At 44.9% G+C, this 23,700-nt stretch overlaps 1 protein-coding gene across 4 annotated transcripts in view; it reads right to left on the bottom strand.

The window, feature by feature from the left end:
- The window catches only part of rd3 (retinal degeneration 3, GUCY2D regulator), an 89,459-nt gene that overhangs the window by 10,852 nt on the left and 54,907 nt on the right, over window positions 1–23,700 (bottom strand). For 2 of the 4 annotated variants that reach the window (XM_069931356.1, XM_069931358.1), the window contains exons 4-5: window positions 14,846–14,933; window positions 3,986–4,182 (exon numbers count right to left, since the gene is read on the bottom strand). In XM_069931356.1, coding sequence (XP_069787457.1) covers window positions 4,082–4,182; window positions 14,846–14,933 — 189 coding nt within the window. In that variant the 3' untranslated portion in view covers window positions 3,986–4,081. Of the gene's footprint in view, window positions 1–3,985; window positions 4,183–14,845; window positions 14,934–23,700 lie in introns of those variants that run through there. The other 2 variants (XM_069931360.1, XM_069931361.1) reach the window with 2 other exon arrangements.

The following is a 23,700-nucleotide window of genomic DNA, read 5'->3' as shown; positions in this document are numbered from 1 at the left end:
TTGGATATACAATTATTTTGATAGTCAGGGACTAATTAGGAACAATCAACATGGTGTTGTGCATGGTAGGCCATGTTTAACCAATCATATAGAATTTTGTGAGGTTACAGGAAAGTTGATGAAGGAAAGACTGTGGATGTTGTCTACATGGGTTTTAGTCAGGTCTTTGTCAAGGTCCCACATGGGAGGTTTGTCAGGAAGGTTCAGACGCTAGGTATTCATGGTGAAGTAGTGAACTGGATTCGACAATGACTGGACGGGAGAAGCCAGAGAGTAGTGGTGGATGATTGCTTCTCAAAATGGTGGCCTGTAACTACTGGTATGCCTAGGGATCTGTGCTGGGACCATTTTTGCTTGTCATCTACAGTATATCAGTGATCTGGATGATAATGCAGTAAATTGAATCAGCAAGTATGCAGAAGACACTAAGATTGGAGGTTTTGTGGTCAGTGAAGAATGTTTCAAGTCTTGCAGAGGGATTTGACCCAGCTAGAAAAATGGGGTGAAAAATTAAAGATGGAATTTAATGTAGACAAGTGTGAGGTATTGCATTTTGGAAGGACAAACCAAGAAAGGACATACACAGAGGAATGCAGTAGAACAGAGGGATCTGGGAATACAGGTACACAATTCCATGAAAGTGGTGTTCCAGGTGGATAGGGTTGTAAAGAAATAGGGTTTGGCATATTGGCCTTCATAACTCAAATAATTGAGTATAGGAGTTGAGATGTTATGTTAAAGTTGTATAAAGACATTAGTGAGGCCAAATTTGGAGTACTGAGCAATTTTGGTCACCTAACTACAGGAAAGATATCAATAAGATAGAAAGAGTGCAGAGATGTTGACTGGACTTCAGGAACTGAGTTACAGGGAAAGGCTAAACAGGTTTGGACTTTATTTCTCTGAAGCATAGAAGAATGAGGGGAAGTTTGATAAAGATGTTTAAAATTAAGAGGGGGATAGATAGAGTAAATGTAGGTAGGCTTTTTTCCCCACTGAGTGTAGGTGAGATATAAATGAGAGGATATGGGTTAAGGGTGAAAGGACAAAAGTTTAGGGGAAACATGCGAGGGAACCTCTTCACACAGAAAGTGGTGGGAGTGCCGAGCGAGCTGCCAGCTGAAGTGAATGTGGGCTCAATTTTAACATTTAAGGAAAATTTGGTCAGAAAAATGGATGGGAAAGATATGGGTGGAGGTCAGTGGGGCTGGGCAAAAACAAATGGTTCAGCACAGAATTAGAAGGGCCAAAGAGCTCTGTTTCTGTCCTGTAATGTTCTATGTTTCTTTGACTTTTGCTTGGGGAAAATCCTGAATGATTTGTTGGGGATACATGTCCACAGCTGCTTTGATAAAGTCTGTGACAGCCCTATTGTAATCATTCAGATCTCCAGGTGAGTCCTTGAACAATGCCCAATCTGTTGAATCAAGGAAGTCCTGCAACTGTTCTTAAGCATCCTGCAACCACCTTCTAGCCGTCCTGATCTCCAGAGCTTCTTTTTTTAGGCTCCGTCTGTATGAAGGAGCACACCCAGATAATCCGACTTGACAAAATGCAGTCTCAGGAAAGAACGGTAGGCTTTCCTTATGCCTAGTTTGTAGCAGTGATCGAGTGTGCTGGGGCCTCTGGCACAGCAGGTTACATGCTGGTGGATGTTGGACAGGGTTTTCTTGACACAGGCCTGGTTAAAGTCATCAACTAAAATTTGTAGTGCATTGGCCTGGCCCAAATCTTGTTTACTGACCACATCATGAAGTTCCACAAGTGCCAGTTTGTAATCAATATTGGGAGGGATATAAACTCATGAGAATCACTGATGAAAACTCTCTGGGTAGATAGGAGGGTCTGCATTTAATCAAGGAGATGCTGTCACCAATCCTCACTGATTGTAGCCTGTCACAGTCATAGATCAAAATCTCTAATTGTCGAGATGGATGCAGAGATCAAGATCACGTATCTTGGGGATTAGTTAAAACACAATGCTAGAGAAACTCAGTAAGTCAAACAGCATACTTTATAGAGCAAAAATAAAGATAGAGAACCAACTTTACGTGCTTCATCAAGGTAGGGCTTGATGAAGGGCTCAAGCCCAAAACTTTGGTTACATCTTTGCTTTATAAACTTCGCTGTCTGACCTGCTGAGTTTCTTCAGCATCGTGTTTTTACTTCAACCACAGTGTCTGCAGTCTTTCATATTTTACTCCTAGCTTGGGGATTAGTTTGGTACTATTGCATTGAAAGCAGAACTGTAGTTGAGGATTAGTAGATTGACATAAATGTTCTTGATTTCCAGGAAGCTGCACATCTTCAACATGAGGGAGAAAACCAGAACACCCAGTGGAAACCCACACTTTCACAAACCGAAGGTGCAAACTCCAAACTGCCAGCACATTGAATGTGCGATTCGCTGATCTGGGAATAGAGCACTGGTGCAATTCAAACAAGGAAATTTGGATGGCAATAAGCATCAGGATGAGTGAGTGTTTAGCATATCATCTCTGGATGAGGTGTTTTATCCAAGTTTATTTTCACAAAGAAATCAGGCTGGAAATCTGCATTGAAGGAATTCAATCAACTTGGCTCAATGCCCAATGAACCTGAATGCACCGTTTAAAAACAAAACGTCCTTGTAGTGTTGATTGAAGCAAGTTTGTATCGTATTCCATACATCATGGTTGTCCGTCTTTGTTCAATGGTGACATTCTCAGCTCAGTTAGAAGGTCATGTGTGTAGGCCTTCTTCCAGAGAATCCATTATGTAATCAAGTCTGCAATTTAACCGCAGCACTGTAGAAGATATTGACTTGCAAATGAGGTATTAAACTGAAGCCTCGTGTGCATTATTCCTCGAAATGCCAGAGAGTTCTCCTCGTGTGGGGGGTAGGTGCTGGCAAATATCTGCCTTCATCTATCATTACAAAAGTATTCAATTTGTTACTGCTTAATGAAATCTTGCAACGTCCTGACAGCATTACAACCTTTATTATATCTCAAAACTGGATTTCTTGGCTATGCTTTGGCTTCAGAACAGACATGATACTCTATAACTGCTTTTTTTGCCTAAATTCTCAATATAAATTCTGGCACAAAGTGTTGGGATCCTGGGACAAATTCAGTTCATGAAACTGTTTAACCCATGGAATGCAGCTGCTTTGAAACTTTCAATTTATTTAGCAAGTCTTTTGTATTTGGCTTCATTCTATTGAATATTGGATTGTTTGTACAATCCAATTGTATTGGTGTACAGCCCTGTTTTTTTCCACCCTTCCTTTTCCACACCACCTCCCTCCCAGCCAGCCTTTAATATCAGCCTTGCTGTGGAAAAAGTGGCTGGAAAGTGAACGACTCATCTGCAAACTATAAAAGAGTCTAATATCAGACTATCCATTTTCAAATAAAATGCGGATAAAAGTAGAGAATGATCATAATATTTCATTGATTTTTTTTGGACACTGATACGCCGACTCTGAATCTTCTGGTTTGATACATTTTGTTCAATGCTGAGGTTTACATGGATTTTCCTGAACTGAAAGTTCATTTTTCAAAGTCAAATACACTTTATGAAATAGCAATTTCTCAAGAACAAAAGGAATTTCTATTGGATGAGTGAAACAATTTATTAAATCTAATAAATGAATATTGCAAAATCTGATAAACTGAATTTAAGTACCAGTAATTTCATAGAATCTAACGTTTCTTCTGTTATGTCCTGTTGGCACAAATGTGGTTCTGAATCTTTGATCTTCGTGTTTAACAGCCAACATCCAAATTACGTGCAAGTTGTGCGCATGAATGAATGTGTTATTGTATACCAAAAGTTCTTCCACAGTGAAAAAGAGATGCAATATTGAATAATTGAATAATGTGGCCTGCTTAAGTCTTGTCAACATTTGCCTTTTGCTTTAAACAATCTGGAAATCTCCATACTAATTTTAACAGTTGAGAAATATATATTCGTGCCCATCAATAATCACAAAAGACTGAAGTTGTGAAAATGATCGGCTTTTATTAACTATAAACTGAAACAGCTGTCAACCTCATCGACTGATCAAGGCAGAGTGAATGGGGGATCATGCAAAGGGCTATGAGTAGGATCGGTCTCGGGAGGCGTGTCCAGCCGGCAGCAGCCAATCACAGCTTAACAGTGGTTTACCACATTCATCCTTCCTTTTTAAGAAGAGTCCTGTAGGGTGAGAAGAAAATGAAACAAATATACAGATAATCATTTTAGAGATTAAGCCTGTCAGGGGTCTCCTTTGCCGCAGCGAACGATGTGGTAATGGTGAGGGCACTGCCATACCATATTTACAGCTTGTAGGGTTGGTCTGGTTACGGTTTGTTGGGGGGGGGGCAACAGGTGAAGGGATAAGGGAGTGTGGTGCTGGTGCATCATGGATGACAACAATAGTCTGGGGTAGAGAGTAGTCAGCCACAGGCTCAGGGACCCCTAAGGTAGCAGTGAGGGGAAGTGTCTGTTGGTGGTCAATGGTGACATCTGGGCTGATGGTGCCAGATCCCAGATCGAGACCGTGTTCTCATGCCCGTCAGGAAAGGTAATGTGGGCACACTGGGGGTTAGCGTGGAGAAGGCGGACTCTCTCGGACCAATGGATCAGTTGAAGAAGGACCGGTCCTTGGGAGGTAAGCCCAGTCCCTGACACACATTTCCTAGGGAAAGCAAACATCCGTTCATGAGGCGTGTTGTTAGTGGCCGTAAGTAAAACTGACTTGGTGGAGTGATGCGTGTCTGGGAGGACTTCTTGCCATTAGGAGACGGGGACACCCCGTGACCTGAGTGCCAGGAGGATGGTTTTCCAGACAGTGGCATTCTCCCTTTCCACCTGCTCATTCCCTCTGGGATTGAAGCTAGTGATCCTGCTTGTGACAATGCCTATGGCCAGCAGGTACTGCCGCAGATCATCGCTCATGAATGAGGTACCCCGGTCGACATGGATAAAGCCAAGGTACCCAAAGAGCATGAAGATATTGCAGAGGGCCTTGTTGACAACGGCTGTGGTCATGTCTGGGTGTGGGATGGCGAAAGGAAACATGAGTATTCATTGATGATTGTAAGGAACTATACATTCCGGTTGGAGGAGGGGAGGGGCTCCTTGAAATCAATGCTTAGGTGCTCAAAGGGGCATGTAGCTTTGATCTGGTGTGCCTTGTTCGGTCAGTAGAAATGTGTTTTGCATTTGATGTAGACCTGGCAGTTTTTAGTCATTGTCTAGACTTCCTCAATGGAGTATGGTAGGTTCCAAGCTTTAATAAGATGGAAATGCCTAGTCACTCCAGGGTAACAGAGGTTAATATAGAGGGTCTGCAGTCTGTCCATTTGGACACTGGAAGAAGTCACATGGGATAGAACGTCTGAGGGCTCATTGTTTGCCAGACCAGTAGAGGATGTTGTAGTTGTAATGGACTGTTCGATTCTGAGGAAAATTGATTTTGCCCCTTTGCTTATTATTAAACATGAATGCGACCACTCGCTGATCTGTGAGGAGGGTGAATCTTTTTCCTGTGAGGTAGTGCTTCCAGTGGCATACTGCCTCCATGATGGCCTGGGCCTCTTTTTTAACTGAGAAGTAATGAATTTCAGGGCCTTGAAGGGTGTGTGAGAGGAAGGCGAAGGGTTGAGTTGAGTGTGACAGCCAGGGCATCGTCGGTACATCACTCTCCACTTGGAACATCTATAACATGCATGGTTGCCTTGGTGATGTCACCCTTGATATGGTCACATGTAACTTGGGCCTCTGCTAGCAAGGGAAACATTGTGGCTTTGACCAATGGGCCAACCTTGTTTGCATAGTTGGGGATTCAATGAGTGTAGTATAGAAGAACCTGAGGCAATCTCTTCAATGCTTTCGGAGTATTTGGGACAGGTAGCTCCAGCAATGGACACATGCAGTCAGGGTCAGGGCCAATTATGCCATTCTCGACCTTGCAGCTGAGGATGGCTAATTGTGCTGTCCAGAACACACATTTGTTCTTGTTATAAATAAGGTTCAGGTATTTTGCTGCCTGGAGGAGTTTATGGAGATTTGCATAGTGATCGCAGATGGTCACATTATCAAGGTATGGGAAAGTGGCCTGCAGTTTATAGTGGTCCGCCGTGCAGTTCATCTCCCACTGGAAAATGGAGACCACTTTGGTGTCACCGAAAGGGACCTGGAGGAAGTGATAGAGGTGGCCATCCACCTGGAATGTGGTATACTGGTGGTCCTCCAGGCGGAGTGGGAGCTGGTGATATGCCAACTTCAGGTCAATCATAGAGAATACCCAATATTGTGCAATCTGGTTGACCATATTGGACATACAGGAAAAGGAGTACGCACCGAGCGGTTGATGGTCTGGCTGTAATCTATGACCATCTTAATCTTTTTCCCATTCTTTACTATAACCACCTGGGCCCTCCAGGGGCTATTGCTTGCCTCAATGATGTCCTCGTCCAAAAAAAGCTGAACGTCTGACTTAATGAACGCTTTGTCTGTGCCTCATTACCGTCTGCTCCTGTTGGCCACTGGCTTGCAGTCAGGGGTGAGGTTGGCAAACAGTATGGGGGGGGGGTTGACCTAGAGAATCAAGAGGCCACATGTCAGAAGCAGAGACCCATCTGTGAACCATTTGTTGTGAATGGTGAGGTGGGGATGGGGCCCATTAAATTTCAATGTTACTTTCTGGTTGGCATTGGAAGTCCAGCCCCAGTAGCAAGGGGGCACAGAGTTGTGGCATGATGAGTAGCTTGAAAACTTTGTAAACTATGCCTTCAACGGTCAGGGTCATTACTTAGTACCCATGGATGGATGCCATATGGGATTTGGACACGAGTGATATCTTATGTTTGGCAGGCCATACTTTAAGGGATAGGCGCTTAGCGGAATCAGTGTGAATAAAACTTTCTGTATTCCTGTTATCAAATAAATAATTTGTAATGCGCCCATGTACCTGGATGTTCATCATGGATCTGGCAAATTCCTGAGGTGCCTCTTGTTTAGGGTGATGATGGCTTGTATGACTCGTTGTCTGAGTCCGATGGGTGCTCACGACCCCAAGATGGCCACCCTCGTTGTTCCCCCATGGTGTCGTAGGCCTGAGAATATGGCGTACACTGCATGGTTCAAAATGGCGGCTCCCATGGCGTCACTGGTTAACAGAGGAGATGGTATCAGTTGCACTGTCCGGAGTGGCGACTGTCCACATACAGCATTGCTAGGTTTGGACTGGCAGACTTTGGCATGATGTCCTTTTTTTCTGCACCTAGCACATACCACATCCTTGGCAGAGCAGTGTTTCCTTGGGTGCTTACCCTGCCTGTAGAAGTAGCAATTGGGGTGATCACCCATAATAGCGGCCAAGGTCAGTTCACTAGAGGAGTGAGATGATGTCAATGACCGGTCGCTCACGGCTCAGGACAATCACCTGTCCCAAGAGAGCAGCAACCAAGAGGCAGTCGAGTAATCATCCGAGTTTTGTAGGGCCACCTCCAGCATCTCTGTCAGTTGAACTGCTCTCTGTAGATCAAGGACCTTTTATTCCAGGACTCTCTGCCTTATGTTCCCGGAGCAGACGCTGGCCACGTAAGCGTCCCAGATGAGGCCCTCAGTGTTCTGGGCAGCTGTCATGGCCTTGCAGTCGCATGCTCTGCATAGGTTTCAGAGGCCCGCAGGTACTCGGCACTTGACTCACTGAGTCGATGCTTTCCGATGGCCAGGAGGTGCCTAGCATTGACCTCATTTACCTTCCTGTGATACTACATCTTCAGTATCTCCATGATTTCTGTGTACGAGCTGGCGTCACTGATTACTGGAAATACAAAAGGTTTGACTTGCGAAAAGATAACCTCAGTTGGTTTGCATCTGTAGTGATAACATCCGCGGCCGCCACCAGGAAGTCTTCAAAACAGCGTAGCCAGAGTTTACACATGTTCAGGGCATCAAATGTTCGAAGGCCTACGTTGAGCTTCTCGGGTTTCTGGTACTGCTCCATCTTTCTTGAAAATTTATAGTTAATAAAATTGATGCATCATCAATCACAAAAGTCTGAAGTTGTGAAAATGATAGGCTTTTATTAATTATCTATTTGAACAGCCATTAACCTCATTGACTAATCGAGACTTAGTGAAATGGGGACCAAAGAAAGGTCTCGAGAGGTGTGTCCAGCCGGCAGCACCCAATCGTAGCATAACAGTGTTTTACCACAGTCGCCATCAAATACATTAATCGATAAAAACATCCCAAACACTTGTAATTTCTCACCCATTGTTGCATGTGAACATCCATGTCCATGTGAACCTAAACCTGATTCATACAGCTATCTCAGCTGTGACGACAGAGCTCTGGATCAGTGAGTGAAAATTCCCATTTCAGAGACTTAATGACTAAAATTGATTGAAAATGCTGCGGTGTCAGAGGTGAGACATTAAACTGAACCATATAAATGGTTGGTTTGTTAAATTAGACCTTTACTTGTTCCATTTTTATGTGGCTGTAATACCCATTGCACTCAACAAAGTCCAAATCTTCACTTTTGTTTTTATTCTGCATTTAGATGACGCAGTTGAGAGTAAGAGACCGAACAACAGTTCAGGTTTCCAGACCCAAGCATGCATTGTGGGGGGGGGGTGTAACAAGACAGAGATCTTTGTACACAGTGACAAGTGTTAGTCTTGAACATTATCTTTAGCAGTTAGCAATACGACCTTTTAATGTTATGCCTGCTGTGTAAAAGGCACTGACACAGAATGGAGGTGGGGAGTGTCATTCCAATTCCAGATTTTTTTCTGGCAGCAGAGATAGTAACAGCACCAAAATGCCATCTGCGTAAAAGGGGTGATCCGGCATTCTGGGGCCATGATGGGAAAGGATGTGGTTGTGTAGTGCAGTGTATTAGTGTATTTACTGGTAAGCATTTAAAACTTGGACAAAATATGCAAGTAGGATAACAGGAAAAAATCTTGTTAATAATACTGCTGTCCTGCTCTCTCCCAGCAGCCCGCTGGGAGTGGGGTGAGGGCCATCACAAAGTGTGGCTGGGTCCAGCACCAACCCAGCAAGGTATCATTCCCAGTACATCACTGATTTGACTCAAGGTCTGCCAGATTGAGCTGCAATTATTTCTATTTTTCTTTTCCAGATGTTCTCATTTACAGCTTTAATAATCAACTAGTATTTTCCCCACTATTGATGTCAATTTACAGGGCTATCTTTCTTTGGCTTGGCTTCGCGGACAAAGATTTATGGAGGGGTATGTCCACGTCTGCTGCAGGCTTGTTGGTGACTGACAAGTCCGATGCGGGACAGGCAGGCACGGTTGCAGCGGTTGCAAGGGAAAATTGGTTGGTTGGGGTTGGGTGTTGGGTTTTTCCTCCTTTGTCTTTTTTCAGTGAGGTGGGCTCTGCAGGTCTTCTTCAAAGGAGGTTGCTGCCCGCCGAACTGTGAGGCGCCAAGATGCATGGTTGGAGGCAATATCAGCCCACGGGCGGTGGTCAATGTGGCAGGCACCAAGAGATTTCTTTAAGCAGTCCTTGTACCTCTTCTTTGGTGCACCTCTGTCTCGATGGCCAGTGGAGAGCTCACCATATAACATGATCTTGGGAAGGCGATGGTCCTCCATTCTGGAGACGTGACCCACCCAGCACAGTTGGGTCTTCAGCAGCATAGATTCGATCCTTGCGGACTCTGCCAGCTCGAGTACTTCGATGTTGGTGATGAAGTCATTCCAATGAATGTTGAGGATGGAGCGGAGACAGCGCTGATGGAAGCGTTCTAGGAGCCGTAGGTGATGCCGGTAGAGGACCCATGATTCGGAGCCGAACAGGAGCGTGGGTATGACAATGGCTCTGTACACGCTGATCTTTGTGTGTTTCTTCAGGTGGCTGTTTTTCTAGACTCTTTTGTGCAGTCTTCCAAAGGCGCTGTTTGCCTTGGCGAGTCTGTTGTCTATCTCGTTGTCGATCCTTGCATCAGATGAAATGGTGCAGCCGACGTAGGTAAACTAGTTGACCGTTTTGAGTTCTGTGTGCCCGATGGAGATGTGGGGGGCTGCTGGTAGTCATGGTGGGGAGCTGGCTGATGGAGGATCTCAGTTTTCTTCAGGCTGACATCCAGGCCAAACATTTTGGCAGTTTCCGCAAAACACTGCAATTTGCTGCAATTATACAGCAAAGGTAAAAGGCAGAGTTGATCTGGCTGACAGCAAGTAGTTCATTAGGGAATATCTGACCGGCAGGCACTTGGGGTTTAGCTCATCTCGGATGTCTATGCATGCTCCCATAAATGCAGAAGTCTGAAATAAGCTGTAGATGAAATAGCTGGAGATGGGGATGAAATGAGCTGGTGGTGAAATAGTGATTCATCCTCTACTAGACTCACCATTTTGTTAGGTGGGTGAAGCACTGATGTGTTACTGGGAGGAGAATGAGAAATGATTTAATTCAGAAGTACATAATACATGGTTTTGACAGGACATAGGCGAGCTGGCTATTGGTCTTTCAAAATAGGGCTTGACCATTCATGAATAAGATAAAAGTATGTATCAAAGGATTCTGAATCTAGAATACTAAAGAAGGAGTGTGTGAATGCTCAGTTACTGACAGGCATTCAGATATTAAGGGAGAGGAGATTAGTGTTAGGGAGTGGCATTGTGATAAACGACCAGATCCCACAGTGATCCCATCGCCCCACTCCCACCCTGACAGCACACCTCCAGCCCCCAATGATATAGCAGTGATTAGTAAGGGATTACTTAGGTGGTATGTGAGTGGAAAGGAAAAGTTTGAAATCCACTGCTATGGATCAATACTTGCAGTAGATTTTCCCACACTCTTTTATAAATTGTGTGCATATGTTTTAATAAATTGTGCATGTATTTTCCCATGCTTTTTTATAAATTGTGCACGTGTGTTTTATTCTCACTATGATTTTCCCATGCTCTTCAATTAATTGTTGTGTTGTGGCGGCGCGCATATTTGTAGTGGCGAACCGGCTCTGCTTGTTATGCATGGTCAGCGGAGCAGCTGTGGCAAAGATGTCGTCGCAGGTTATTCTCTTCTGGTACAGCGTGGAAGTACACATATGCGTTTACATCAGCATGATATAAGTTCTGGAACATAAACTCTGCGCTCCAGAGGACCTTAAAAGACTGCAGAGTGAAGCTCAAAGTAAACTAGTTGTGCTTAACAAGCTCACAGCCTGCTGTCTCAGTTCTTCTTGCTACGCTCGCGCACACACTACTACACTGGTGACCCCAATGAGTCTCCACATTCTGAAGATTCAGCACAATGGACCCTGCAGCTACAGATATAGGTGCCATTGCGTTAAAGCTGCTACCCACATTCTGGATGAACAGGCCCTGCACTTGGTGCGGCCAAGCGGAGGCCCAGTTCCAGATCCAACAGATTACCTCAGATTCGACAAAATACTTCCACATCGTCACCTTAAGTATACTGACGAGGTGCAGGCTCCATTTCAGAAAACCAAAGAGGGCCTAGCTGCCACAACAATGCTTGTCAACCCACGCATGGACATACCCACAGCCCTCATTGTTGACGCATCCAACACAGCAGTGGGCGGTGTCCTGGAACAGTTCGTGGACAACACTTGGAAACCCTTGCCTTTTTCAGCTGACACCTACAAGCACCTGAACTGAAGTACAGCGCGTTTGACAGAGAGCTGTTGGCCCTCTACCTCGCCGTCTGCCATTTCTGCTATTTCTTGGATGGGTGGCCTTTCACGGTCTACACGGACTACAAGCCGCTGACATTTGGTTTCTCCAAGTCCTCCAATCCATTATCCACCAATCAGCAGTGGCACTTATCCTACGTCTCAGAGTTCACTATCTCCATCCGCCACCTCTCTGGCGAAGAGAACGTAGTCGCTGACACACTCTCCAGGCCAGCTGTTCACACCCTGTCACACGGCATCAGCTACCATGATGATGTCAAGACCCATAGCTTCAGGACGGTGATCACAAGTCTGCAGCTCCTGGATGTCCCACTGGACACTAATGGCATGACCTTGCTCTGCGACATCTCCAGCAGCCAACCCCAACCAATTGTCCCTGTCCAATGAAGACAAATGGTTTTTGACACACTGCACGACTTTTCCCATCCTTCCATCTGAACAACGGTGCAGATGATATCCTCCCAGTTCATCTGGCATGGGCTGTGCAAGCAGGTCAGTGAGTGGGTGAAAACCTGCATGCACTGCCAAACTGTGAAGGTCCAGAGGCACACCAAGCCCTACCTCCAACAGTTTGAAGCACTGACTCGCAGGTTGCAGCATGTCCATGTCAACATAGTGGGCCCCTTGCTAGTCTCCCAAGGGTCGCGCTACCTGCTCATGATGGTGGACAGATTTAACAGGTGGCCAGATGCCATCCCAATCCCGGACATCACCACTGATGGCAAGGCTAGAGAGGTCAAACTGGGTTGACGAACTGCTATGAATCCGCACAGCATCAAAGGATGCTGTGAGCTTCCTCAGATCAGTTGGTCTACTGTGAACTCCTAGCAGTACCAGGCCAATTCCTGCCTTCACCACCAGGGCAAGACAGCGGCACTGCTATCGTACTGGACTGACTGAGAAACAAACTGAGATCACTTGCATTACCATTGCCATGGCAACACTACAACCTTCCCCCCCCCCCACCTCGGCTTACCCCACTGGCCTAGACACCTGACACAAGCCACCCCTCCAATGTACTCCACAGGAATATCTCCACTTTCATGCTTGGCATTGGGGCATTTAGTTTCTCCAAGTCCTCCAGACCTGGAGCACCTCAAACCAGCATACTTGGACTTGTCACAGCCGGTGGTACTCCAACCGCCAACACGCAAGGATCAGCACTGATTCTTGGGGAAGTGGGGGTGTGTGTGGCGGTCCACATATGTGTAGCAGCGAACCGGCTCCGCTTGTTACGTGCGATCAGTGGAGCAGCCACAACAAAGATGGCATCACGGGTCCTTATCTTTCAGTGCAGACCGGAAGTACATGTACGCATTTGCGTCAGCATGACGTGAGTTCAGGACCTTAAAAAGCTGCAGTGTGAAAATCGAAGTAAACTAATTGTGCTTAAAGAGCTCACAGCCTGCTGTCTCAGTTCTTCTCGCTTTACCTGCGCGCACACAGTACTACAGTGTGTTAATAAAAGTAACGTTTGATAGCAAACCTTTGTGTCTAGACTCGTCTCCCTCAAACCTGACACTTTTTCAACAGAATGACCAGTGTGGAGACTGACAGCGGGCCGTCGGGAAAGTCTCTTGTAGGGTCGGCGCCAAGGGGAGCATCCATGGATATTGCCCTCCCAAGCGAGGTGCTGTGCCCACATACAATCACAGATATCGCTCACCGTCAGACCCGCCTCTGCCTGCATCACTAGCGTGCATCAAGCACCATTAGCGTCTAGCATGACGCATGCTAGTGACTCTCCACCTGTCCGGCTGCATCACTAGCATGCTTCAAGCATCACTAGTGGTTAATAATGCTTGACTCCATAAAAGGAGTGCTCTTGGCACCTACTTTGGAGAGGGGTAGATGATGGTAACAGCCACCCCCCCACCCCCGCTGAGTGAGTTTATGAGCTTTGTACTCTACCCGCCTCTAACACGCTAATGGCCTATTCTAACATTCATTTTGGCACCAACGCTGGTCTCCCGACAGCCCACCACCAGCCCCTACACTGATCCCACTGCCCCGTTCCCAGTGAGCCCTAATTTTAATATCGCATATAAGACCAAGGAATAGTTTTGAGCTATTTTTAAAGAAAAAAAAGTGGATCTAACATGCAATCAAATTCAGTATGTTATACATGACATTAGATGCTGACGTTGTGTTGCGCGTCCCACGTCTTTTGCTTCTGGAGTTCCAGCTTGCTGTGTAAAATGACATACTGATCCAGCATTATGCTGGCTTTTTTTTGGTTCAGTGTAAATGAACAAAGCCGGCTTAATGCTGGGTCTTCCTTATGGCAATATTGCAGGATTTCTATGTTTTAAAAAAAGCGTAAGTGTCTTCAGCAAGTACCTCAAGTTTTGTCCTTGGAACCATGTCCATCCCTACAAGGCAATTAATCAGATATTTTCCTTCCTGGGGTGTCCAAACAATACTTCTGAGCACAGCAATTAAAGGTGATATATTTTAACAGTTTAACACTTAATCTCACATTTCACCCCTTTTATCATTTCATGATAACTAGGATTGTCAGTAGAGTGGCTACAAAGTTCTCTTACAATAGCCCTTTTATTCTTAATTAAGGGTCAGTCGTGGGGAGCAAAAGGCACTGTCTAATTAGGGGCCACAAACATTGCAAAATGGGAATAAAAAGGACTACCATGTAATACCACGCCACCCCCCAACCAGCAAAAATACTGCCAAATGACCTCCATCTCTGTGGAGATGCCCACTACTAGGATTTGGACACCGTCCATAGCAGTAACAGTCTTATTGCCCATTTCTTCCAGGGCAGCAGCTAAGTTAATAATCTCCCTTCAGATGCAGACTGTCACATAATGGAGAAAGGCTATAATCCAAAATTGGTCTGATACTGAGATTCTCCATTTCTGCTGCAGATGGAGTGGATGCTGGTGCAAAGCAGGTGATAGTCATATGGTGGCGCCATATGGGCCAGGAAGCAGCACCTGGTCCAATTCTTACCTTCTGGCTGACCCCCCCACTGATTAGCTGTTTCCCCCAGGAGCCATAAGAAGGCTTCGTTTCCACACACCCAATGGGTCCCGTTTAATGGCCGGGGGTGGGGAGGGGAGTCAGCTGTGGATTAGATGTGGCAAGTACTGTTACACAAGAAATGAGTTCCTCTTGCTTCAAAATTGCAATGACATGTAGTATTTACCATTCCAGTGATCAGAACACTGATGGAGGGCCAGGAGGTCTGTCCCCCCTGTTGAATAGCCTTCTTTAGGAATGGATGGATGTTCCACCTGTAATGGATTTGTGTTAATATTAATATTTAGGTTAATGTCAAGCTTTATTTCATATAAAATGTCTAAGTAAAGTAAGTTCTAGAGTTAAAATATTATATATGTATTCTTAGTAAGTTTTTTGTGTACTGGTACACAAGCACATTCACAGAGAACCATTGTACTGAGAGAGAGAAAGAGTCCATTCTCGCTGTTGATGCATCTGGAAAGCAGAGCCAGAATGGAGCTAAAATGTTCTTAATTGAAACTCAAGGACTATGTGTGGTTTCTTAAAAGCATGTGTGTGTGTGTGTGTGTGTGTGTGTGTGTGTGTGTGTGTGTGTGTGTGTGTGTGTGTGTGTGTGTGTGTGTGTGTGTGTGTGGTAAAGTCCAAAACCATTACAGTTTAAACGATTCAGAAAAAAACAATTTTAAAGTCCAGTTTTAAACATCTTGTTGAACTTTGAGGATACTTTTAAATCGCAGTTCAGAAGTAATTATGAAGCACTTTTATACATTATATTTTCAGATTCCTTTAAACTCACAAGTCTCTTGATGAGCTGTCTTTCAAACAGGAGTGACCATCTTCTGGGCACAAATGAGGTTCCCTCTCTTTCTTTGAAAGAGCAGTCAGAAGTTGTCTTATTTAAAAGCCACTTATGTTATGTATCTCCCAGTGGAGTATCTAGGTAAAGCGGTGCCTTATGGAAAATACTGACATTATGCCCTTCCTGTTAAAAAGTCGCAACACACCAACCATACCGCCCAGGGCAGCCAGTGGGGCTGTCAGTGGGTGGCTAGTGGTGCTGTCTGCAGCAGGCAGACAGTGGGGCCGTCAGGAGACAGCCAACAGAGCTGTTGGGGGCAGCCAGCAAAGCACGGCTGGGGCTCTGACAGACCCACCGGCCACCTGCTGACAGCCTGATCCACTGTCCATCCAGCCTCTGGCACCTCACCTGGCCACCGGCCTTTGGGACCACTCCTCTGTACCAGTGGCTCAATGCGGTATCAATGGGAAAAATAGCCATCTTCCCTACCCATAATCCTCTCATGCAGCTGCATTTCCCTGGCTGGTGCTGGCATTGGCAGAGCAGTTCCAGCTGTGTGGGGAATTATGGGTAGGGAAGACAGCCATTTTGCCCACTGATCCCGCATTGAGCTGCCACCAGGTGCCACTTACATGCTGATGAGATGCTGACCCAGAGTGGGATGGAATCTGTTTTGGGTTAGCCCAGCTAAGGACTCCGATATTGGGCGGACAAGGACAGTGGCGCCCAGGATATGTGCCCTAGTTACCATACCCTAGATATGCCTATGGTATCTCCTGTGATAAGGATGATAAAACACAGAACAGCATCTCCCTCTTTCTAGGGATTGCAGCTCCAATCCTGATTATCCAGGAGGTCAACCGTTTAGTTTCAATGTAAAATGGGGACAACAGACTCGCCAAGGCAAATAGCGCCTTTGGAAGACTACACAAAAGAGTCTGGAAAAACAACCAACTGAAAAACCTCACAAAGATAAGCGTATACAGAGCCGTTGTCATACCCACACTCCTGTTCGGCTCCGAATCATGGGTCCTCTACCGGCACCACCTACGGCTCCTAGAACGCTTCCACCAGCATTGTCTCCGCTCCATCCTCAAAATCCATTGGAGCGCTTACACCCCTAACGTCGAAGTACTCGAGATGGCAGAGGTCGACAGCATCGAGTCCACGCTGCTGAAGATCCAGCTGCACTGGATGGGTCACATCTCCAGAATGGAGGACCATCGCCTTCCCAAGATCGTGTTATATGGCGAGCTCTCCACTGGCCACCGTGACAGAGGTGCACCAAAGAAAAGGTACAAGGACTGCCTAAAGAAATCTCTTGGTGCCTGCCACATTGACCACCGCCAGTGGGCTGATAACGCCTCAAACCGTGCATCTTGGCGCCTCACAGTTTGTCGGGCAGCAACCTCCTTTGAAGAAGACCGCAGAGCCCACCTCACTGACAAAAGGCAAAGGAGGAAAAACCCAACACCCAACCCCAACAAACCAATTTTCCCTTGCAACCGCTGCAATCGTGTCTGCCTGTCCCGCATCGGACTTGTCAGCCACAAACGAGCCTGCAGCTGACGTGGACTTCTTACCCCCTCCATAAATCTTCGTCCACGAAGCCAAGCCAAAGAAAAAGAAGAGAAAATGGGGACCATTATCTGAGCTGATTGTTTGTGGTATCCCAAATCTAGGAATTACCTCAGTCATTAATAGTTTTACCACAGGTGTTGCAGTATTGATAGTAGAAAAGGTTTCGATCTAATTGCTAAAAACATCTAAATAATCAGATAATACTTATAACAGTGTACATAAGGCATTTCAATAAAATTAAGTTGGATACAAGCAAAGGCTCTACTTGGCAAGGGGGTTGTTCCCTTGGGCATCTGGTTCTCTTCCCAATGCTATGCTTTTGGCAGATCTTATATCTTTCAATATTTTTCTTGGGCAATTATGTTCAAATCTGAGTCCCACAAAGAATGGACCAAGGCCTTGACCTCCTTTCCAAGGTGGGTACATGAATGTAAATAATTAATTAACAAGGGTAGCAGACCATCAGTGTGGGCCACAAGTCAAGTGACTTGAAAAATGTCCATCTCATTGCTTTCGAAAGTTCCTATTGTACGCAGAGGCATCCCTCTGCATTTGTCTGACTGTAGCAGTGTTGGGTATGTCCGTCTTGTCCAATTCAGGCACTCTACTTGTATCCTGAACCTTCACAGTGGGAACAAATGGTGATCTGCAAATGGCAGCCCATTTAGCTGCATTATTAGCAGGGGAATTACCATAAGTGAACATTATTGTAATCTGAAACATGGGCGGCATATTAAATGACAGCCAGTTACTTAGGAAGTTATAGAGCTTTCGGGCATCTCCTGCATTCTCAAGTCAAATCAAGTCAAATTTATTGTAATCTAATTGTGGAAGTAGAACCCAACAAAGCAGCATTCTCTGGTCCTCAGTGCAAAAACATGTAGACATACAACCAGACATAACACACATACAAATAATACATTATGCAGAACAAATATTATAGCTATAAAAATAAATAAAGAAATGGATTTTGTTTTCTACAAATTAGAGTCTCAGATGTTTAGTGTTAGCAATTCTTTTCATCATTTAGCATTTTTACTGCCTATGGGGAGAAACTGCTCCTCAGCCTGGTGGTGCTGGCTCTGATACTCCTGTATCTCTTCCCTGACAGGGGCAGCTGATGCTGTGTGCAGTGTGGAAAGGGTCCTCCATGATTTTGCACACTGTCTTCAAACAACGATCGCAATAGATCACGTCAATGGAGGGGAGGGGGGGGGGGAACTCCAGTGATCCTCTCTGTCATTCTTATGGTCCTGTGGATTGATCTCCCATCCATTTCTCTGCAGTAACCGTACCACACTGTGATGCAACCGGCCAAGACACTCTTGATAGAGCTCCTATCGAAGGTTGACATAATGGTGGCCAGTAGTCTTGTCCACTTCAGTCTTCTCAGGAAGTGCAGTCACTGTTGTGCCTTCCTGACAAGTGAGAAGATGTTGAGTGATAGGTCACTAGTCAAGTGAAATCCAAGGAACCTGGTGCTCTCCACTCTATTACAGAGTGGTTGATGTGTAGTGGAGGGTGGTCATTCCTGGTCCTCCTGAAGTCCACGATCACCTCCCTCGTCTTGTCCACATTGAGACTCAGGTTGTTGCTCTCACACCAATTTCACTGGATTTTCCACCTCTTCTCTGGAGTGCAACTCATCATTGTTGCTGATGAGGCCGACTACTGTTGTGTCATCTGCAAACTTCTGCTTCTGAATGGGGGGTAACCTGCAGATGTTGGAAAACCTTTGTTGACCAAAATCATAAACAACCCCAAAGGCATAATGGGAATCTTGTAGATTCTGACTGTAGTATTTGTAGCGAGAATGCATGCACATATAAATGCAAAGAGTTTAGCCTTTTGGGCTGAAACAGAAGGGTGAAATCCTGCTGCTTCTATTGTTCCCTCAAAAGAGACTATTGCACACCCGGACTGTGGAGTTTGGGAGGGGGACACAGAAATGTTGCCATCAACACAGTCATGTTGGAATCGAGAAGGGGGTAACTATAAGGTCAGAACAAGATGAGGTCAAGAATTGGTTGTGGATCAAGTAGTCATGTGGGGGCTTAGAAAGAGTCTGTGGGGGATTCATGAGGCATAACTGGGACAGGTTTGAATCTTCATGTTCCCAACTCAGTTCTAAACTTACCCGTCTGTGACCACATATTATGTGGGAGGAAGGGCCCAAAGGTAAACATTGGTTAGTGGCCCATGAGGATGGGGGTTTTGGCATAGTTGAGGGTGTAATTGGTCCAGTTGTCACTGGAGGGGGGCATAGGCGAGTGGTTGTGGCCTCAAGACATCAGGGGTGAATTCATCCCTGTGACTATTTCTCCTCTCTCTCATCCAAATCATTACTATTTGGAGGATCCTCCTTATATGGATCAATTTGATCCTTTGATTGCTCAGCAAAACCCTTAACTTTATCAGAATCTACCTTAGCTTCTATTTTTCGTTCTTTCTTTTGGTCCGTCCACTGACATTCCCATTTTAGCATCTCCCAGTCTTTATTGCTCCCATCACCAATCCTGCATCGACATGCATTATCCCACTAGCTAGCTGGGTTAGATTTTGTATTCTGTTCCATGACCTCTTTTTTTTCATTTTGAAATTGCCAATTTCCATTTAGCTCCCAGGCTTCCTCACCAGAGAGCTTGTTCCACTGGGCAGCAGATCTCTATGTTCCATGCTACCCCCAACAGGGGGAACATAATCTCCAAATTTCTTGTTTAGTTGGTATGACAATTCTCTGAAAGTTTTCTCATTAGTCAGGTCGCCCTGACACACACACTGTAAAGGCAAACCCCCCTACCCCCCATAGTTCTATCTAACTTTTGTCCCATTGTATATTCGTGGGGAATAAACCCTCAAAAAACAATGCGGGCCTCTAACCTTCCCTTAACATGTGCGTGGTTCGAAACTGAATCTATATTCCTTAGCAAAATGATAGCGACTTTAATTTGATAGAGGTCCCATCAATATCCAGTCGTTTTGCTAAGAGATGAGGGATAGCACTTGAGTGGGGACAAGGACAGAGACCAAGGTTAAATCCTACCTTATGGCGCCATCACTATCCTCTGTACCATATGGAGTACAAACAACTTTTTTTCAGTCTCCTGACAATCTGACAGTGTCTGTTGGGACCCTGTCCACTGTGTCAAATGTTAAATTAGATCCCAGATCATTCCCTTTTCATGTTGCTGCAATACCCATCAAAGTCCCTTTTTTTAAAATTTGGTCTTCTGCATGCAGATGTCACCATATAACGATATAACCACTTACAGCACAGAACAGGCCAGTTCGGCCCTACTAGTCCATGCCGTAACAAATCCCCACCCTCCTAGTCCCACTGACCAGTACCCGGTCCATACCCATCCAGTCTTCTCCTCTCCATGTAACTATCCAGTCTTTCCTTAAAGATCCCGCCTCAACCACGTCTGCCGGAAGCTCATTCCACATCCCTATCACCCTTTGCATAAAGAAATTTCCCCTCATGTTCCCCTTATAATTTTCCCCTTCAATCTTAAACCATGCCCTCTAGTTTGAATCTCCCCAACTCTTAATTGAAAAAGCCTATCCACATTTACTCTGTCTGTCCCTTTTAAAATCTTAAACACCTCTATCGTCCCCCCTCAATCTTCTATGCTCCAGAGAAAAAAGCCCTAGTCTGCACAACCTTTCCCTGTAACTCAAACCTTGAAATCCTGTCAACATTCTCGTGAACCTTCTCTGCACTCTCTCTATTTTGTTTATATCTTTCCTATAATTTGGTGACCAAAACTGTACACAGTACTCCAAATTTGGCCTCACCAATGCCTTGTATAATTTCATCATAACCTCCCTACTCTTGAATTCAATACTCCGATTTATGAAGGCCAACATTCCAAATGCCTTCTTCACCACATCATCTACCTGAGTATCAACCTTGAGGGTACTATTTACCATAACTCCTAAATCCCTTTGTTGCTCTGCACATCTCAATAGCCTACCATTTAATGCATATGACCTATTTAGATTTGCCTTTCCAAAATGTAACACCTCACACTTATCTGAATTAAATTCCATCATCCATTTCTCAGCCCACACCTCCAGCCTTCCTAAATCAGATTTTAATCTACGGTAATCTTCCTCACTGTCCACAACACCACCAATCTGTATCATCCGCAAACTTGCTTATCCAATTCTCCACCCCTACTTCCAGATCGTTAATATATATATAACAAACAATAGTGGACAGAGGACCGATCCCTGAGGAACTCCATTAGTCACCGGCCTCCAATTGGACAAACAATTTTCTACCTCTACTCTCTGACACCTCCCATCCAACCATTGCTGAATCCATTTCACTACCTCCTCATTTATACCTAATGCCTCCACCTTTTTTCCTAACCTCCTGTGGGGAACTTTGTCAAAAGCTTTACTAAAGTCTAAATAGACAACATCCACAGCTTTCCCTTCATCAACCTTTTTTGTAACCCCCTCGAAAAACTCAATCAGGTTTGTCAAGCATGATCTACCCCTGACAAAACCATGCTGATTACTCCCTATCAATCCCTGTACCTCCAAATATTTGTAAATACCATCCCTCAGAACACTTTCCATCAGCTGAGCGTAGGAGACTGAACAGCAGTTCTGGACTCCAGGCCCAAGTCTGCATCAAGGGTAACAAAACAGTAATATTTATATACAGTGACAAGTGTGTAGCTGGTCTTGCGCATCATCTTTAGCAGTTAGCAATACATCAAGTCATTGTCTTTAGCAGTCAGCAATACATGTGGTTGTTGTCTCTGTCAGTCAACAGAACATCGTTTGGAACACGGCCATACAATTAATCAGACAAGGCACATATTACCTTCTCTTCCCCTCTCCGTTTTCCATAGGGGCCACTCCCTCCGTGAGCCCCTTGTCCACTCTTACTCCTCATCAATTGTCCCCTTGGCACCTACCCCTGTGACTGCAGGCGATGCACCACTTTCACCCACATGTCTTCCCTCACCATCATTCAGTACCCCAAACCGTTCTTCCAAGTGAACCGACATTTCACTTGTAAATCTGCAAGGGTCATCTATTGCATCCAGCGCTCCTATTGTGGTCTCCTCTACTTCAGAGAAACTGAGCGTAGACTGGGAAATCACTTTGTTCAGCAGCTCAGCTCTGTTGGCACAATAGTGTGGATCTCCCAGTGGCCACCCTTTTCAACTCTCAGTGCCATTCCCTTGCTGATATGTCTGTCCATGTCCTCATGCACCACCAGACTGAGACCATCTGCAAATTGGAGAAACAACACCCTCATCTTCAGTCTTGGCACCCTGCAACTGGATGGCATTAACATCAACTAGTCTGGTTTCTGTTAAACCCTCCCCCAACCACCTTCTTCCCCCTGTGCCTTTCTCCCATTCTCTCCCTCTCCCCTTTTCCTTCGGTCTTATTTCACAGAGCCAAAATCATTTCTCACCTCTCCTCTTATCATATTCGATTAAAATCTTTGTTGGTCCGGTCTCCTCCCCCTGCCAGATTATTGTCTTTATTCTGATGCCTTCCTGTTCTTTACTTATTCCTTGAAGAAGGGCTCAGGCCCGAAACCTCAGTAATGCATCTTTACCACCTATGGATTCTGTGAGATTGTCTGAGTTTCTCCAGCATTTCTGTGTTTTTACTACAAACACCACGTCTGCAGACTTTAGTGTTTCAATTCAATTAATCAAATATTTCCCTCCCTGTGATGTCCAAACAATACTTCAGAGCATAGCAATTAAATTTAGACACAGCATGGTTACATTTCAGCCCATGAGACTGTGCCACCCAATTCACCTACAACCATCTGTATGTTTTTGAAGGGCGGGAGGAAGCTGAAGCACCTGGGGAAAACCCAGACACGGGGAGAATGTACAAACTTCTTACAGACAGCATGAGATTCAAACTCCAGTCCTGATCGCTGATGCTGTAACAGCATTGTGCTAACCATTACATTAAACTTAACAGTTTAACCCTCAACCTCACAGGTTATCCCAATAATTTGCACTAAGTCAACACAGTAAAAATCCATTTTGAATTTATAAACTAACTTTGTGATGGGAGAAAAGGACAAGAGTTTTATATTCCATGATGTGCTTAGAAAAATTGGGATAGTCAAAAAACCAGAAATGGAAGAGAGCTAAGATCTCAAGGTGACATGGAAGTGGAGGAAATCACACAGAAAATGAGGAGCATGCAAAAGCTGACCAACAGCCACTGTGGCTCAAGAGACATGGTGGGAGCTGGAGTGGGGTAACAAAGGAACGGGACAATGCAAATCATCAAAAATAATAAATAAAGGGCTTAAGGTTTTGTATTTAAATGCATACTGCAAAAAATAGAAATTGATGACCTTGTAGTACAATTATACAGGAGCATGAAGTTGTCAACATTGTGTCTGGCTAAAGGATTAGGAGCTTAATGTCCAAGGATATACAGTGTATCAAAGGAATAGGCAGGTAAGCAGAGGGATTATAGTAGCATTGCATCTCAGATTTCTTGTCAGAGTACAGACATAACATCACATACAACCCTGAGATTCTTTTTTTTCTGTGAACAAGGCAGAATTACCACTTATTGGTAGTGCAAAAAAAAGCTGTACACAACATATACATGTTAAACAAATAAAGAACTCTAAACAGATAATGAACATAAAC

Source organism: Narcine bancroftii, chromosome 4, assembly GCF_036971445.1.
Source record: "Narcine bancroftii isolate sNarBan1 chromosome 4, sNarBan1.hap1, whole genome shotgun sequence".
In the NCBI taxonomy this organism is placed as follows: domain Eukaryota; kingdom Metazoa; phylum Chordata; class Chondrichthyes; order Torpediniformes; family Narcinidae; genus Narcine; species Narcine bancroftii.
Note: the sequence above shows the minus strand (reverse complement) of the source record. Positions and strands in the feature narration are given on the sequence as shown.